Raw genomic sequence first — 18,978 nt, 5'->3', positions numbered from 1 at the left:
TTTTTTTTGTATTTTAGTAGAGACGGGGTTTCACCTTGTTAGCCAGGATGGTCTCGATCTCCTGACCTCGTGATCCGCCCGCCTCGGCCTCCCAAAGTGCAGGGATTACAGGCGTGAGCCACCGCGCCCGGCAAGTAGGCAATTCTTAATCTGTAGATACAAGTCATTAAATTGCTTTCCATTAAAGTTATACCAATTTGTAGTCCTACCAGAAATATAAGAAAGTGCCCATTTCCTTGCATAATCATCAACACTGGGTTTATGCATTTGAAAATGTTAATGATCTTATTGGCATAAAATGGCATCTTACTGCTTTAATTCTTTTTCTTTTTATTTTTTTAGAGATGGAGTTTCACTCTATCCCACAAGCCATGGAGTGTAGTGGCAAGATCATGGCTCACTGCAGCTCAAGGACTCAGGGAATCCTCTGTCTCCTGAGTAGCTGGGACTATAGGTGTGTGCCACTATCTCATCTGATTTTTCATCTGTAGAGATGGGGGTCTCACTGTGTTGCCTAGGTTGGTCTAGAACTCCTGGCCTCGAGCAGTCCTTCCGCCTTGGCCTCCTAAATTTCTGGGATTATAGGCATGAATCTCCTTGCCTGGCCTATTTTTGTTTTTCAGAGACAGAGCCTCATCATGTTGCCCAGGCTGGCCTCAAACTCCTGGGCTCAAGCCATTCTCCCTCCTCAGAGTCCTGAGTAGCTGGGACTATATGTGTACGACACGTACACCTGGTCAGCATCTTGTTGTTTTAAATTGCATTTATTTAACTACTATGAATATAAATAATCCTTCATAGATTTATTGGCCATTTAAATTTCTTTCTTTTTGGTAAATTGGCTATTTTGTCTTTATCAATTTTTTTTATTATTTTCAATATTAATACTAACAATCTTTTACCTATGTTATTCTCTGTCATCCTTCCTTCCTCAACTTTTCATTTGAACTTTACCATTATTGTGATTTTTTTTTTTTTTTTTTTTGCATAAAAAGTTTAAAATTTTTGCTGGGCGTGGTGGCTCCCACCTGTGATCCCAGCACTTTGGGTGGCTGAGGATCACCTAACGTCAGTAGTTTGAGGCCAGTCTGGCCAACATGGTGAAATCCCGTCTCTACTGAAAATGCAAAAATTAGCCAAGCTTGGTGGCATGCACCTATAATTCCCAGCTACTGGGAAGGCTGAGGCAAGAGAATTGCTTGAACCTGGGAGGCAGAGGTCACAGTGAGCTGAGATTGCACCACTACACTCCAGCCTGGGCAACAGAGTGAGACACCATCTCAAAAAAAAAAAATTTTTTTTTAAAGTGTAGACTGTGTATAGAGTACTACGGGAGTATTGAAGACCATAATATGATGGTTGCCGGAAAGGCCAAGGGAAGCTTCCCAAAGTGGGTGACTACTGAGCAGAGGGAGTCCTGAAGGACAGGCGTGGGGCTAGGACTGGATACGACAGCTTAAATAAGGAATGGAAGTAAGAAATATATATGCTAAAGTAAGAATTTTTAACTCAGTTATTTTGACATCATATCACTGTGACTCGTGGTTTTGTGGCAGGCCAGGTCTCACTAATGCAGGCCTCCATCACAACTGTTTCGGTACTGACTGATTGGTTTAGTTACATATTAAAAACTAAAAAAAAGCCAGTGCTGTACACAAAGGCTGGAATTTAGCAAAAGCCCATCAAGAGTTTTGCATAGGCCTTTCCTGGGCCTTAGAGCATGACAAAATAACGAAGGAATTCTTAACAGGACCCATTTAGGATTAAACAAGTTTCACTGCGGGTCTGAAGAAACTCCCCAGGCCTCCACAAACAAGTTTATTGGAGGTCTGAAGGAACTCCCCAAACCTCTGTGATTTAGCAGGAGGCAAGATAAGAGTAATCACCCCAAGACCTGGACCCATTTAGATTAAGTAATCTAATTTACTGAGGCTTCAGAGGAAAGTCTTCAGGACTCAGACTTTAGTTATAGATTAAAAGAAATAAATCACTTATGTATTTAGACGAATGCACACTTACACATAGACATAGAGCTTAGAAGGTATATAAGCTCTGGAAAATTTTGAGTTGGCCTGGCAATAATTTCCAGGCCTTCTCCCTGTAACCGGTTATAGAAATAAAACTCTCTTCCACTGGCCGGGCAAGGTGGCTCACGCCTGTAATCCCAGCAATTTGGGAGGCCTAAGTTGGTGGATCATCTGAGGTCAGGAGTTCGAGGCCAGCCTGACCAGCATGGTGAAACCCTGTCTCTACTAAAAATACAAAAAAATTGGCCGAGTGTGGTGGTGGGTGCCTATAATCCTAGCTACTCAGCAGGCTGAGGCAGGAGAATTGCTTGAACCTGGGAGGCAGAGGTTGCAGTGAGCCGAGATCATGCCACTGCACTCCAGCCTGGGTGACAGACCGAGACTCTGTCTCAAAAAACAAACAAACAAACAAACAAACAACTCTCTTCCTCCCCAGTTCGTCTGCATCTCATTATTAGACCCTGAGAAATAGCAGCCCGACCCTCAGTTTGGTCCGGGAACAGTTTTTTTTTTTTTATTGCCATCTCACTAGTGTGTGCAACAAACAGCCCTGACCCTCACCTAGCCCATCACTGAGTCAGTGCTGTCATCATCATCATCCTTGGGATAATCAAAAAGAACAAGGAAAAAAAAAAAAACAAGGAGGTAGAGGGAGAGAATAAAGCAAGGATGAGATGGAGGAATCTGTCATACATATTAATAAATAATTTAGTGCTTGCTTCAGTAGCACATATACTAAGATTGAAACAATACAGAGAAGATTAGCAGGGCCTGTGAGCAAGGATGACATGCAAATTCTTGAAGCATTTCATATTTTGTGCAGTACCAGAGATTATTTCACTAATTGCTGAGTAGCACTAAGGAAACAGTATGAGTCAAAGCAAAATGGGTGGAACCCAATATTGAATTGTGATTTTCACTACACAAGAAAACAAATAGGCGGTGTTCACTGGCTGTGGCCTGGAGTCCTACATCTGCAGTTAAAGCTGGAGATGCATCCCCTCACCTCAGACTGTGACAAATACCCAAGCCATATTCCAGGACCTGCAGTGGCCTCCAAGGCCCAATTCATGTTCAAAGAGCGAAAAAGACAAAGACTCGAGAAACATCTGTTAAGAAGAAAAACATTTTTTGCATACAAACAGGAAAATCAGAGAATGTCCAGGCTTTTTGCATCCGAGAATGGTAAAGACCTGAGCTGGAATCTGTATGTTGGCTACCATAGCTGTGTAACCTCAATAGAGGCCAGAGAGTGGTGACATTTGAGGACGAGTTCCAAGAAGAGACAAATATTGGGCCGGGCGTGGTGGCTCACGCCTGTAATCCCAGCACTTTGGGAGGCCAAGGCGGGTGGATCACGAGGTCAGGAGATTGAGACCATCCTGGCTGACACCGTGAAACTCCGTCTCTACCAAAAATATAAAAAACTAGCCGGGTGTGGTGGCGGACGCCTGTAGTCCCAGCTACTCGGGAGGCTGAGGCAGGAGAATGGTGTGAACCCGGGAGGCAGAGCTTGCAGTGAGGGGAGATCACGCCACTGCACTCCAGCCTGGGCGACAGAGCGAGACTCTGTCTCAAAAAAAAAAAAAAAAAAAAGAGACAAATATTTTGAAACTTAAGTCAGAAATGGCTGGTAAAGAAAATGTCAACAAACTCATGAGAAGCAAAAACAATACAATGGTGGTAAAAATTGTATTCCTTTAAAACCTTCTAATGAACTGACCAATTCAACTATAGTAATTGTCACACATAAATTTGAGGATAATAATCAAACTCTGAAGTTGTTACCAACTGAAGATGACCCCCAATGTCAACATATGACATTAATATAAGACATTTCACCTTAACAATAATAGTAAACAGAAACATATGATTGCAGAAAAACAAAAGCAAGAGGCTGACACACCCAAGAAGTCTGTGATGGAATCTTATTGAGGCCAAATTGTTCAGTCTAAGTTTAATTCCCTTAGGAAACCTCTACAAGTCAAAGATGAGAGTTCTGCAGCAACAAAGAAATTTTCAATTACTATTCCTAAAGCCACAGAGCCTCAGCCTATAAACACCAGCAGCGTAACAGTGAAAAGTAATAGAGTCTCAAACATGACTGCTAGTGTTACCCACACAATGGGTGAGTTCGGTCGCTTGGACAGTGACAGTCCAATGACCACAACCAAGGAAAATTTAACAAGGGGATTTCATTACTTGCAACAAGTAAGGAGAATACTGGGGATAATTCCCAAAACAGTTCCTCTCGGAACAAAGCTAAAAACAGGGCTTGTATTGGGCTGCTTAGCTGAGTCATCATATGTAGAGGTGGAGTAAAGTCATCAGTCATGCTTCTTTGTATATCACATGAATAGAAAGTGGCAAAAAACTCCTCCTTGGGTGGGACTTTTGTATGGTAATGTGGGGAGTTTGCCAAATTCATCTCCAATTCAGAGGGCATCTCTGGAGGGAACGGGTTTTGTTTTGCTTCTTCCTGGAACTTTTTGAAACAACAAAAACTCAAGGTGCAACAGTGTGTACTTTTTCACAGCGTGTGCAAGGACCGGAGGTTACACTAAATGTGACCTGGGGTACACCAAATGTAGTGCTCACTAAGTCTGTGTGATCTCTTATTAGAAGTCATCCAATAATACCCAGGACACTGTGAAAGAAGGCATCGGTAGAACCTCAGCCTTGTTTACAATCAGGAAAAGGTCTCATAAAACAGAATTATTACAATCAAAAACAGTTTTATCTAGGGTCAAAACCAGTTCGTCTCAGGACATAGAAAAGAAATAAGGCACAATCAATAAGCATAGCATCTGATCTATTGGACAAGAGGTTGCCAAAATAAAATAAGTTTTAAAAAGGAAAAAAAAGGAGCGTAGCATGTGAAATTGTAGCCAGGCCTGCTTCATCTTATTGTTTAACAATTATTTTTTAGGTCAGGCACGGTGACTCAGCATTTTGGGAGGCCAGGTGGGTGGATCACCTGAGGTCAGGAGTTTGGGACCAGCCTGGCCAACATGATGAAACTGCGTCTCTACTAAAAATACAAAAATTAGCCGGTCATGGTGTCAGGAGCCTGAAATCCCAGCTACTTGGGAAGCTGAGGCAGGAGAATTGCTTGAACCTGGGAGGCAGAAGTTGCAGTGAGCTGAAATAGCGCCATTGCACTCCAGACTGGGCAACAAGAGTGAAACTCCATCTCAAAAAAAAAACAAAAAACTATTTTTTTAGATAGGCTCTCATTATGTTGGCCAGGCTGGTCTTGAACTCCTGGCCTCAAGGGATCCTCCTACCTCAACCTCCCAAAGTCCTGGGATTACAGGTGTGAGCCACTGCCCCCAGCTCATGCTTCATCATCTAATGCCAAACTGATAGCAAAATCAAAACCCATTGACTAGTGAAGATACACTATAGCAAAACCAACTGCTGACAGTAGATCAACTCAATCCAAAGAAAACTCAGAAGAGAGAAAAGCTCATCTGAATGAGTGGAAAGCTGGCAAAGAGTGCTGAAAAGGCCTCCTAACTGAATAGTTACCTAGTGTGAGCCTTAAGGACAAAATGAAAAACCAGTTGGGTCCTTTTGGACTACCATGATAGAAGATGAACGAAAATTATTTACTGAAAAGGTAAGCAACACATTTTCTGAATGCCTAAACCTAACTAATGAAGGATGCCCAGAAGAAGAAATACTGGTCACACTGAACAATCTGATTAAAAATATTCCAGATGCCAAAAATCTTGTAAAATATTGAATATGTCTTGCACATACTGAACCAACCCCAAGTCCTACTGAAAGTATTCTCACCATCTATGAGAAGGCCATTCTGGCAGGGGCTCAGCCTATTGAAGAGATGTGACACACAACTGTAGATATTCTAACAACAAAGAGTTAAGAAAATGTCAGTTTCGGAGAAAATATTGAGGAGGCTTGTGCAACCAAGGAACAAGTCCAAGAAGTAAACGCTGGAGATACAACTGTTAATCTAGAGTCAGGAAAACCAGAAATGGGGAATAGACATCACATTTTTTTGTATGTTTCCACAGGCACTGAAGAGAATAGACATCATGGAAATGTGCTATTTGAAGATTCTGAAAAATAGCAAGATGACAAAACAAAAGATCCAACCAATGATGTTAATATCCCCAATACAGAAACTATGGCAAGTTACTTAATTAAATATAATGTATTTACTACGCTATACTTGCAAACTGTAAAAAAGAAGGTGCAATTTGATTAAACAAATTATACATTTAAAGAGCTGAAGTTTTTAATACCAGTGAGATGTTCTCAATGTCAACATAAAACTTTAAAATTGCCTGGTATGTTAAAAGACCATTATCCTTGCATGTCTTTTTTCTTTCTTTCTTTCTTTCTTTTTTATTATACTTTAAGTTCTAGGGTTCATGTGCACACAACATGCAGGTTTGTTACATATGTATACATGTGCCATGTTGGTGTGCTGCACCCATAAACTCGTCATTTACATTAGGTATATCTCCTAATGCTATCCCTCCCCCCTCCCCCCACCCCACAACAGACCCCGGTGTGTGATGTTCCCCTTCCTGTGTCCAAGTTCCTTGCGTGTCTTCATTGGAAGAGTTAACAGAGTTGGGAAGTGATACTGATCCCTTTGTATGCTGTCCTAATTCAGCATTATGCTGAATGTACTCTTGAGACTGAAAAAACAGATGAGATAGAAAGCTCTGGTAAGGAAAAAAAAAATGTCAATGCTACCTCCCTGAAACTGCTATCACCAAATCGTGAAAAGCAAGAGAGGGGACATGGGAGATGACACTGGAAGAGTGGGCAGGAGCTAAATCACAGAGGTCCATGCACCATTTAAAAATGCTTCGACTTAATCTTGTGGGCGATGGGGAGGACTGAAAAGCTTTTAAGCAGGGAAGCAACATGATTCAACTGCCAAGGAGATAGGAGGAAATGCTCAAACCTGTCTCTCTGAGCTGGGGGTTGCATTGGGTTTTATAAGCATAGGGTAATGAGGTGTGATCTGATTGCATTTTGCAATGACATGATGCCAGGAGGCATGATATGACTGGATCCTGCCATGGGGTGATGAGAGAGCTCATCTGATTGGATTCTGGATCCTGTTATGCGGTGTCTGCTTCTCAATTCAGTCGCCCCCACCCTTCCTGGTCTGAGCACTCAGGTTTCCCCTGAGGTACCACATGTGTTCATCTGGACATGCTCAGATTACGTGACTTTCAACCTGGGGTCCATGGCAACTGAGAAATAACTCACAACTTTGCTACATAAAAGTTGAACCAGATTGGCCTGATGTGGTAACAATAACACAACATAGAAAATTCAGAAAAGAGGAGTAGGGGGAAAAAGCTAGGGCAGGAATTCATATTTTGGATGTGCTGTTTGGTTATGATAGATCTTTGTAGGTCTTTTTAAATACAAGGATCTTGAGAAATTAGACATTAAGTTCGTTCTTAAAACCTTTATCATATCCTTCTAAGGCATTGTTTTTCAAAGAAAGAAGTAATTTTGCTTCCCAGGAGACATCCGGCAACGTGTAGAGATATTTTTGGTTGTCACAACTGGAGGGAGGGGTGCTACTGACATCAAGTAGATAGGGCCCAAGGTTGCTGCTTAGCATTCTACAAATCAATGCACCAGTCTTCCATAAAAAGGAATTATCTGGCCCAAATATCAATAGTGCCAAGACTGAAACACTCGGTTCTAGGGACTAGAGGAATACCAGCATCTTACTTTACAATTTTCTCCAGGGCCAGACATCGGAGAGTATGGATGGGTCAATTAAAAAACATCACCACTGCTGAAAAGCTAATGTAATCTGAGTGTTGGCAGAGAAATTAAAAGTTATCTAATTCAACCACTCAGCTGATATTTGAATATTTGCTTCAATAACCTGTCATTGCATGATAAAGTTTATTGCACAAAACACCTCTAACATATCCAGAGGTTGAAAGCTCAACTTGAAAGCATTTCATCTTTTGAAAGGTGTCCAGTTTCTATTTTTCAGTCTAAAGTTGACCTCTCTATAACAAGTAACCACTGGACCCAGTTTCACTTCTTAGTTACGCAAAGAACAATTTCTTTTCGTCATAATTATATTTGAGGTTTATAAAAGCATAATTTCTTTCTCCTTTGCTATGACTTCAGCTTTACATAAAGAATAAGACTGGGCCGGCCACGGTGGTTCGCGCCTGTAATAATACTAGGCCGGGCACAGTGGTTCGCGCCTGTAATTCCAGCACTTTGGGAGGCTTGGGTGAGTGGATCGCTTGAGCTCAGGAGTTGGAGACCTGCCTGGGCAACATGATGAAACCTCTTCTCTACAAAAAATACAAAAATTAGCCAGATGTAGTGGCATACATCTGTAGTCCCAGCTACTTGGGAGGCTGAAGTGAGAAGATGGCTTGAGCCCAGGACGCGAAGGTTGTAGTGAGCCAAGGTCACACTACTGCACTCCTGCCTGGGGCAACAGAGCCAGACCCTGTCTCCAAAAAAAAAAAAAAAAAAAAAAAAAGGAATAAGAGCGAGCACATAGCATTTTCTTTATATATAAAGAGAGCACATAAAGAGGCAAAGCAAACAAAATTATATTGTAGAAGTTTGGACTTGGGTAAAAACAAGAAAACTTTATAATGGCAAGGGAAAACTGTCAAGAATCAACAAAGAAAATCCATTAACTCTGGACAGAACTTAGGAAAAGCTTCTGATAAGAAAAATAAACCAAAGATTTAGATGCTAAGTGGATCCAGGAAAAACAGGCAACACAAAATATAAATGAAATAAGTCAGAAAAAAGAAAAATAGGCAAACAAGGAAAAACATAAAAGAAACAGAAGATGAGAGTAAATGGCATCTGAATTTTAAGGAGAAGCAACACACGCCAGCCTAGTAGCAATTTACCTGTAAGTATGGCTATCTCTGGCCTGAGGCCCTAGGAAATTAGATGAGCAGGCCTTTCCTTCTGAATTATAATGGGGACATCAGGTTAAAGCAAACACCAAAAGCAGTCTTCTTCTTCCTCCTCCTCCTTCCCTTTCTCCTTCTGCTCCTCCTCTTTTCCTCCTCCCTTTTTTTTTTTGAGAAGGCTGGGATTAGGGGTTATGGGAACTGGGTGGAGTCAGGAGAGGGGGCTCACAACTAGGGGAAAGTTGTACGAATTACTGTTAGCAATGGGAAGATTTTTAACTATATATGTGTGTGTATATATATAGTTGTATATATACATATATTTCACGTTCACAGTGAAAAAAATAGCAACTAAAAACATTTTCCTGCCTTACCTCCTGTGCTCACTGCTCAGTGACCAGCAGCAGCAGCCCAGGTCAGGGCAGTCTCTCACATTCCCAGTTCCCTGGTGATGGACCTCTGATCACTGTAGTACATAGATCTTGTCATATTTATAGGAAACAGTGACTCAGCGACACCACCACTGCCACTGTCCCGCTCAGTCCATCAATCAAATGTCAAATTTGAGGCAGCACTGGCTGGGCCCGTTAGGATGAAGGGTGTGGACACAGAGCAACACACTCTTCTGTTTTCTTCTCTAGGCCCATTTTGTGTGGGCCTAGAATCCAAAACCTGATGGGAGACTCTTCATTTCTTACTGAAATTAAGAGCATCCCAGCCCCAGGTGGCAAGGGGCAAGAGACTGCATTCTTCAGGCCAGGCAGGCGCTCAGCTTCAATTACCCGTGGGCAGTTGGGTTCACTGAATTTGGTGGCTCCTGGCCAGGACTGCATAACAGACACAGAGGCCCAAGGGTTTGCAGAAGACCAGGAGGGGCCCTCCACCTCCTGCCTCATTGTGAGGCCCAGGTTTCCAGCCAGGCCGAGTGTGCTGCTGCCCTCAGGGACCGATTGCAGAGGAGGAACTTGGGTAGCGCCCCACACCATGGAGAGGAGAGTCTTTCTCTAACTAAGCCACTACCAAACGACATTACCTTAGGGAAGGCGCTTTATGAGACCTCAACCTGGGCAGCCAAGAGGCCACGAGATGGCAGCAGAGGACACAGCCCTGGACAAGAAACCTGAGCCATCTTGCCAAAAGGCAGATTCAGAAATGGAAAAGAGTTCATTTGTGAAATATCGTCAGTTGTCTATATTCATGTATTAAAAGCCAGAATAAATGACAGAATTTCAAAGAAATGAGGGTAAAATGTATTCACATGGAGAATTTCCCAACCACCAATGTGCCACTGCTGCATATTAAGCCACATATCATGAACTGGATTTCTCTAATGTTTAAAAGAATAGATAGGGGGCCGGGCGCGGTGGCTCAAGCCTGTAATCCCAGCACTTTGGGAGGCCGAGACGGGCGGATCCCGAGGTCAGAAGATCGAGACCATCCTGGCTAACACGGTGAAACCCCGTCTCTACTAAAAAAAAAAATACAAAAAACTAGCCGAGCGAGGTGGCGGGCGCCTGTAGTCCCAGCTACTCGGGAGGCTGAGGCAGGAGAATGGCGTGAACCCGGGAGGCGGAGCTTGCAGTGAGCTGAGATCCGGCCACTGCACTCCAGCCTGGGCGACAGAGCCAGACCCCGTCTCAAAAAAAAAAAAAAAAAAAAAAAAAAAGAATAGATAGGGGTTACGGCCTTTAAAAACTGATGTCAGCGGAAACCTTGTCAGTTTCTTCTTTCGGTGAAGTTCTCATTCAAGTAAGATGAGTGACCTCCACAGAGGCTGCCAAACTGATGAAGAAAGAAGCAGATACAGTGGTTGCTGCGAATCACTGCAGCAAAGCAGAATGCTGTCATGGAGCAGCCTGGGACTCTGGCAATAGGCACTGTGGAGGGGGAATAATGAGGAACACAGGACAAGTTTCAAATAGTCTTTGCTTGCAGCTGGCAGAGGATAATGCACAGGAAGGCGGCATTAGTAGCACTGGAACTAAATCCCAAATCTGACTTCTCATCTACTGCGCCTTCCATTGCTACATATTCCCACCTCCCCCACTCCTCAGTTGTGACTAACAAATATGTCTCCAGACCTTGCAAAATATCCTCTAGGGAACAAAATGACCCTTCTCTGAGAACCAATGCCCTAGAGGGATATGATGAAAAAGGTTTTATCAGAAAGGTTTTAAGAATTTAATGTTTAATCTAAGACTCTTAGACTTTGCAGGGTCTACATGAACTGTAACATATATTCAAAACCTGAATTCCTACTATGTTTATCTAATGCAGACTGATGATTGAAGAACTATAGCTGAACTGGCTCTTGAGTTTTAAGAAATTATCATTTAAACGACTTCTTACCTCTACAGGCAATTTATTTTCAACCCCTGAAGTGGTTTATAATTTTAAAGTACTTTTCCTTGTGTGATTTTATTTTAGCCTTGATACTCCAGTAAGGTAGAGAGAATAAATATTATTACCATAACCTCCAAGTGAACAAAATGTAGTTCAGAGAGGTCTGACTTGCCCAAGCAACAGAATTAGAATCTAGGTTTCCTGAGTCCCAGTCCTATTGAGGAAAAATTTCTAGTAAGAACTTAGGGGTTCATGAAACCAAACCAAAGAAGTAGGTATGAGCATAACTGCTGGAACAGATACATTTCAACTGCTAAGCTGTTCAAAAATCACCACAAACTATTAATCCATTTCTTTTTTTCTTTCGATACAGTCTCGCTTTGTCTCCCAGGCTGGAGTGCAGTGGTGTGATCTTGGCTCACTGCAACCTCTGCCTCCTGGGTTCAAGCAATTCTCCTGTCTCAAACTCTCGAGTAGCTGGGATTACAGGCACCCACCACCATGCCGGCCTAATTTTTGTAATTTTAGTAGAGACGGCCACCATATTGGTCAAGCTGGTCTCGAACTCCTGACCTCAGGTGATCCACCCATCTTGGTCTCCCAAAGTGCTGGGATTACAGGCGTGAACCTCCCAGCCCCGCCAACTGTTTCTTTTAATGAAGTATTTCTGCTTCCCCTCTCCTTGCAGGCATTGCCCTTCTGGCCTTCCTTAAGTTGGGTGTGGCTATATGACTTGTTTTGGCCATTGAATGGGTGGAAGTGACATGAATGTATCACTTCACGGCAGCATTTAAGAGTCCACAAACAATTCTTCATGCTTACTTCCATTCTGAGAGTGGGGGCGGGTGGGTAACTTTAACCTTCATAGTGACAGGGTAGGATCTCAAAATGGTGGTGCTCCATGAGCTTGGGTACCTTAAACATTTGCAACGAACAGAACCCCTTGCCAGCCTACTTTGGACACGGAGTATGAGAAACAAACCTTTGTGGTTTTAAGTCACTGTGGTTTTGGCATTTACCACAGCAGAGCCTAGCCTAATCTGACTGATCGAGGTTAATTTCCATGGTCATCAAGCTTCTCTAGGAACTAGAATGCAATATCTAATCTGATCACATCACTAAAACCTGGAAAACAGAACAAATTGTTAATTTTCTTCCCTCAGCTTCCTCATCTACCACCACCTTCTGACTTTCAAGAAAATTATTCTTTTCTCAGCCCTGCACACATGAGCTCTCCATTATTCTGGCAGTTACACTAGGGGAGAGGAAGAAATGCAGAAGGCCTAGATCTTTTCTCCATTCCAGAGCCTGATCCCAGAACTGTCCCCACCCACTAGTACTCACACTTAACCTTGTCATAGGAAGATTATTACCACTCTTCCAAGGTGTCACAAACAGAAAGGAGCTGCAGCGGGCGCCACTGCAATGTCAAGGCAAGGCAGCCAGGCTGCGCTCTATCCTCACTGGTGTCAGGCCCTGGCTAGGCCGGGAGAAACAGCATTCTCTAGGGAAAGAAGCCTTCTCAAGTGGGAACAAAAATGAGTGTGAGGCCAACAGCCATCCCGGGCACTATGTGAATTTGGGGTGAGTTCTCTTGGTACTCCAGCTCTGGTCAATTTCTAGTTTCCAGCGGCTGGCAAGCTGCCCAGCTGCTGCTGCTACTGGGACTCCCAGTTCTCCTGGGCTTTTCCCAAGCCCAAGCGAGCCTGTTATCTTTGCACACTTGCAAAGGTCGTAAACGGTGGGGGTTGAACGCAGCCAGAACTTCAGCAACCCGACCGCAGCGGAGATCAAAGGTCGGCGGGTCAGCCCAGAGGCCGAGCCTGCGCAGTCCCGCTCCCGCGTTGGAGATAAAGGGTGGCGGCAGCGCGGGCTCGTTACACCGGCGTGCTCGCAAGAGGCGGGAAAGCGTTAGGCAGAGACGCAGGTCGCAGCGTCCCTCCCTCTGCCTGCCCTATCTACCCGCTGCCCAGCGAGCCTGTCTTCAGCGCCCAGGCCCTAGGGGAGGGGACGAGAAAGGCCCCGCGCTTCTGACTCATCATCTCCAACCCCTTTCTCGCGCGCGCTCCAAGTCTCAGGACTTCGGACCTGGGCCCTCCTGCGAGGGGGTGCGGCGACAGCATCTGGGAAGCCCCAGCTCTGCCAAGCGTCAGCTCCGAGCCCTCGCCAGTCTCTGAAGCTGCCAGCGCAGGGCTGGGGACCCAGAGCCAGCTCTCTATTGCAGTGGCTGGGGGAGCGGCACGCCAGTGCAGGACCGCCCGCCCGGCTCCTCCCCGAACGCGGGGCCAGTGGTCGCGTCCGAGAACGCGCTAGGCTAGGCCCCGACTTCCCCGCCTCGCGTCACTCAGCACATCCACAGCGCCCCTACCGCGGAGAGAAGGCTTTTTATTTCCCAGCCGGTCACGGGCTAGTGGGGCATCCTGGGACTTGTAGTTTCCGCTGCAGCAGAAAGGAGACGGATCGAAAGGGGAACTGGGGCACTCCTGAATTGGATTCAGGGAGTTGGCATGTGCAGGGTCCAGGATTTGGAGTGGATGGGATTATGAAAAGTGGACAGAAAAAAAGAGTGAGATGAGGCAGATGTGAAGCTGTATGGGGAGGTGACAGGGAGGGAGGATATGGATGGAAGGGAGAAAGCAGCTTTTCAAGGTGGTAGGTGAGGATATATTCTCGTCCAGGTATATCTTCCCCTAACAGGGAAGGAACGCAAAAAGGGCCTGCTCTGAGTGAAAACTGAAGGCATTCCCGGACTTCCTGTTGGACTCAAAGGATCCCAGCAAGCTTCTGAGTTTGGTGGGGTGGGGCAGGAATGTCTGGAGAGCATTCTCTCAGGGTGGAAGGAGAGCAGCACGTGTCTGTTCCCGCTGTCCCGCCCTCTCGTTTGCTCCTGTGCTGGCCACCGTGGGACCATTCTCCAAACCAGGAACCTCTTCCAACTCAGAGAAGCCCTGAAAACCAGAGACAGGTGTGAGCAAATTGTAGAGGTGAGAAAGGAGAAACCCCAGACAGAAACAACTGCTTCCTCCTGCCCAATTTTTTATCCTATTTCCCATAGTCCTGCCAATATTTAGGCAGCTTCCTAATGCTTTCCCACTCTTTTAACCTCAATCATTTGGGTTCCCAATTCCCTCTTACCCACCATTAGGGGAGAAATGTCCAAAGCCAGAGAAAGCCAATCAGTTTCATTCTAGGACCTCTTCTCTCCTGCCTCATTGTTTTCCGTTAAATGCCACTGACCAGGATAGCCAGTGGAAAAATTAGTTGGCAGCTAGCTATTCATGCTTTCTTCCCTGCCCCCATACCTCCTGCAGCTCCTGGTAGTGCAGACTCTGGCTCCTGCAGCATCCTGGTTTCCTCTGGCTCAGCAAGAATAGGGCGTGCACTGAGACCAGCACTCCTCCTAGGGTGAAGGCCTCAGCACTGAGCTCCAGCACCAGCAAGCCAACATGCTGCAGGTAGACAAGGCTGAGAATGCAGGGACCCCGCACCTGTTCGCCCCTGCCCTTTTCCCTTTTCACCTCCTCTTGCCTCCTCATCCTCCCACCTTCTCCTTCATTCACCAGTACCTGGGAGGAGGCAGTTGGGGCAGGCCCCAAGGCTGTCTTCATCACCTCGACCACCACCACGATGAAACCCAAGATCAAGTTGAAGGTGTTGAATATCATCATGGCCCGCACCTGCCAGTGAGCCAGCTCAGCCCTGCCCAGCCTAGGGGAGTCATTCCAATCTCAATCCCCACTTGCAGCCTAGCTGAAGACAAAACTCAGCTTCGGTTTCTCAGCCTCCAAACAGGGCCATAAGCCCTCTAACTTTTTTGCTTTCCCTCCTCAGTCATTGAGGCCAGTGAGTGGTGACAGCTGAGAGGATGAGTCAACACTTAGCCACTTACTTCCTAGGCTGAGGGTTGTAGGTGTCTGTTTTAGGGAGTGGGGGGACAGTGCTCCGTTCTCTTCCTTCTCACCTTCCAGAGGCGGGGTGCTCTGCGAAGCTCTAGGGTAACAGTCCCAGTGAGGAGACCCTGAATGGTGAGAGGGGCAAGTGTTGAGCTCTGGTCCCATTAGGAAGGGGCCCTGAGACCTTCCACCCTCCCTTGTGGTGGGTCTTACTGAGGCTCCAGGCCCAAGAGGCAGCGCTGTGGCCATGTGACATTCAGAGTTCAGGCAGGCGACTGAGACAGCAAGGGGCACCACAACCACTGCCAGCCATAGCTGACTCACCTGGGGTAAGGGCAGGGTAATTGAGGAGAAACTGTCAGGGATTCTCTTCCCTTCTCATAACTCCTACCTCTTTAGAGATCAGGAAATGGGATTGAATGGAGGGTAGAGGAAAGCAGTCAACCCAGAGCAAGGAAGGAAGTGATCATTAAAAAATAAGTATCATTTAATTTTTTCTGCCTCATATTGTAGTTTAGTTACTTACCTGTATGTTTTCCCCCACAAGATGGAAGCTACTTGGAGATTAAGGGTCTTGCCTTGTTTATTTCTATGTTTTCCTCTACCCTCCTCCCATTCAGAACCTAGCACAGTTTCTGGCACATGGTAGGTGCTCACTTAACATGGATGGATGGATGGATGGAACTGAATTGGGTAGAAGTGGACATGCTGAGACTTGGGATGGGGTAGCCTGTCCTCACCGCCAGCACCAAGAGGTGCCCACTCTGCCTGTGCCTCGCCCAATGTTGTAGCTTTTCCAGACGGAGGCTGTGTCTCTCCTGCTCTTGCTGACCAGCTCTATCTTCCATGGCTCCTTTGCCCACAAGAATTAGGTGCTTCCTAGGCTGGGAAAAATACATTATAGGTTCCATCTATTAGGAGACAGGACATGCAACAACATATCTTTCAGTTATACCTCTGCCCACTCCCAATATGCAGGGATTTGAGGTCCAGGTCCTCACACCTACCTAGTCTGAAGCAGTTAACTCCAAAGGGATGGGACCCAGCTGGGTCTTAGGTCTCCTAAGGGGCTTGATAGCTCAGAGCAGACGACAAACTTGTCCTGGCAGAGAAAGGCTGTCAGGGATGGGGTGTGGTGGGGCAAAGGTTTCTATGAAGGCCTAAGGATCTAGGGAGTGGCCCTGGGTAGATACCGGCCTCAGTTCACTCCACAAGATGTCTAGCCTGGCCTCACTCTGTTCCCATTTCTCATTACCCGCATTTCTGCCCATCCTGGGTTCCTTTTCTGGTTTCACTTACCTCATTCCCATGGACACTATCACTCTGGACCTCAATCCCCCTCATTTCCACATGATCTTACTTCTTGCTTTGGCTTCCTCCTCAAATTATTTGTCCTTCCTTAGAGATCCTACTTTCTGTCTGGATTGGTCCCCTGTCATTACTACTTGAAGCTTTGCCCCCAGACCAGGTAAGGTTAAATTCCAGTGGCTTTCTTGCCTCTCACTTTCTGGACAGTCTCCCTTCCCTTCTTTCTTGAAGGTTTTACTCTGAATTCAACACTGACTAAATGGATGGGGGGACTCTGTTTATAGTGGGGATTGTTTTTGATTCAATGATAACCTGCAACTGGATACACACACACACACACACACACACACACACATATATATGTATACATAAGATGGTCCTCAAATAGTGAGTCTTGGAAGGATGCTGTTGCAACAATTAATATTTTTGAAAGAGAAGGTGCCTCATAGCCAGACAGACCTGGACTGGAATCTTAGCTCTGCTGCTTCTCCATCTGTGTGATCTTGGATACATTATTATTATTGTTATTATTATTATATTATTGAGAGAGGGGCTCACTGTCACCCAGGCTGGAATGCAGTGGCATGATCATGGCTCACTGTAGCCTACACATTCTGGGCTCAAATAATCATCCTGCCTCAGCCTCCCAAGTAGCTGGGATCACAGGCACATGCCACCATGTCTGGCTAATTTTTAAATTTTTTGTAGAGACAGGGTCTCACAGTATTGCCTAAGCTGGTCTCAAACTCCTGGGCTCAAGTGGTCTCCCCTCGGCCTCCCAAACTGCTGGGATTACAGGTGTGAGCCACTGTGTGTGTCCTGATAGATACGTTTTTCTACCTATTCGAACCTCAGTTTGTTCACTGATAAAAGGGGGCTAACAATATGACTATGAAGAGTTGTTGATTCAGGGTGGGTGCTTACTATTAGTGGTGCTGATGAGGTCAAACTGATAAGCCTGATGCCCATACACTAAAGGTGTTATTCAGCAGGTGAGCTGGGGACACATTTCTACAGTCAGAAGCACAACCAGCTGGGCCCAAATATATTCTATAGATCAAAACAAATCCCAGGTCTACCTGGGTGCCCTTGGCAAGTTGCTTAATCTCTCTGTTCCCTTATCTATAAAAGGAAGTTAATAATACCAGTCTCAAGGGGTTGCTTTCAGCATGGAAGAGAGCTTAGCCCAGTATCTGGCACACAAGTGCTCAATGTTAGTGGCTATGATCATCATCACTATTACTTCTTGTTGTTGACGGTAAGAGGAGACTGCGCCAGAAGACTCTAGAAGTTAGTAGAGGAGGCACGGTCCTGGGAGGCAAGTGATCTTTTGTAAGCCACTCCTGCCCCATCAGTGCTGTGCCAACATCGGCGGGGCACTGTATCTACTTTTTTCTTTCCCGGGGAGTGGGAGTCACGTTTTAAAGAGATCCAGAAAACTGTTGTGTGTCTACTCCTCCTCAATTCCCATGTGCATTGATTTTATTTGGTGGCGATGTGAGATGTTGGGCTTGCACTGAGGATCCCTGAGCCTGCAGGCCATTGGGGAAAGAGACTTCCTGAAGCCTCATTTTTCTTACTTGTAAATGGGGACTAATTTTATTATAGAGGGTTATTGGAAAGATTATAAACTATTAGATAGGTGAACAGGCATTCAGTAAATATTGAATAAATCTGAGTATAGTACTTACTAGTTTGTAGTCTAGACTACAATCGCCTGGAAGGAAGGTACCACTTCTCTCTCATCCCTCACAGCGCTGAGCCCAGTGCCTGGCACTTAGTAAGCACTCAGTAAATATTTGTTGTATTGAAGAGCCATTAAAGTGACTTGAGGGATGGAAAATAGAATTCGAGAGGAAGGAGCAGGAATTGTTTATCAAGAACGGAAAGGACCGAAGAGTAACTTTAATAATGTTTCTTATACGGCCGACATTAACTATCTCTATAATCGCCCCTCCTCCTCCCCCAAAAGAGAGACAGAAATTGTAAGGGAGAGGCTTTGAGATAAAACCCCAGGAAGAACTTCCCGAGTCTGTGCATGTTGGGGCAGAAAGAGCGGCAGAGCCAACTCCTTCCCTGGTATGTCCGGGTTTAGGGAGGGAGGGGCAGTGCTGCTTGGAGGCTGGGGGAAGGACGAGATGACCTTTCAAAATCTCTTCCAGTCTCCTGTTGGAATCCTCTGTGCGCCCCACCCCCGCTCCCTCCCTTACTCCCTCCGACAGCGCCCCCCGTCTCCAAACCGCCCGCACCCCGCCCCTGGCGGCCGCCTCTCGCGGCTCCCGGGGTCCCCAGCTCCCTGTCCCCGGAGCCAGAGCCCGGCTCCCGCGCGGCTCCCAGCCCCGCCGCGCCGCCCCCCGCATGCTAATGGCCGGGCCGCCTCCCGCCGCACACAATGCGGGCCAGGGCCGGGGGCGGGGGACCGGGGAGGGGGCGGGGGCCGGGCCGGGGGCGGGGGGGCCGGGGCCCGGCGCATCTCCCCCGGCCCCACGTAACGCTGACGCC

General features: G+C 46.0%; 2 protein-coding genes, 1 non-coding gene and 1 pseudogene across 3 annotated transcripts in view; 3 read left to right on the top strand and 1 right to left on the bottom strand.

Annotated features, from left to right (window-relative positions):
- The window catches only part of LOC112628364, a 24,452-nt pseudogene extending 17,766 nt beyond the window's left edge, over positions 1–6,686 (top strand).
- Positions 2,739–2,845, top strand: LOC112629656. The gene has a single exon (XR_003120734.1). It is a non-coding gene; the product is annotated as a U6 spliceosomal RNA (small nuclear RNA).
- Positions 6,687–13,642: 6,956 nt separating the features above from the next.
- Positions 13,643–18,429, bottom strand: TMEM253 (transmembrane protein 253). The gene is made up of 8 exons (XM_025391040.1): positions 18,168–18,429; positions 16,176–16,284; positions 15,909–16,052; positions 15,382–15,492; positions 15,237–15,293; positions 14,842–14,952; positions 14,578–14,724; positions 13,643–14,223 (listed from the first exon to the last, which is right to left on the bottom strand). The coding sequence occupies exons 3-8, from the start codon at positions 16,014–16,016 to the stop codon at positions 14,104–14,106; spliced, it is 654 nt and encodes a 217-aa protein (XP_025246825.1). The 5' UTR covers positions 16,017–16,052; positions 16,176–16,284; positions 18,168–18,429; the 3' UTR covers positions 13,643–14,103.
- Positions 18,352–18,978, top strand: part of ZNF219 (zinc finger protein 219) — a 9,205-nt gene continuing 8,578 nt past the window's right edge. The window contains exon 1 of the mRNA XM_025391011.1: positions 18,352–18,555. The gene's annotated coding sequence lies outside the window, so the exon portion shown is untranslated. The remainder of the gene's footprint in view (positions 18,556–18,978) is intronic.

Source organism: Theropithecus gelada, chromosome 7b (genome assembly GCF_003255815.1).
Source record: "Theropithecus gelada isolate Dixy chromosome 7b, Tgel_1.0, whole genome shotgun sequence".
Lineage (NCBI taxonomy): Eukaryota > Metazoa > Chordata > Mammalia > Primates > Cercopithecidae > Theropithecus > Theropithecus gelada.
Note: the sequence above shows the minus strand (reverse complement) of the source record. Positions and strands in the feature narration are given on the sequence as shown.

Coding starts and splice junctions, on each gene's coding strand:
- TMEM253 (XM_025391040.1), bottom strand. CDS start 16,016: ATGGAAGATAGAGCTGGTCAGCAAGAGCAGGAGAGACACAGCCTCCGT. Junction 15,493..15,908: donor GGCACCTCTTGGTGCTGGCG/GTGAGGACAGGC, acceptor CCCTTACCCCAG/GTGAGTCAGCTATGGCTGGC. Junction 14,725..14,841: donor CCCCAACTGCCTCCTCCCAG/GTACTGGTGAAT, acceptor GTCTACCTGCAG/CATGTTGGCTTGCTGGTGCT.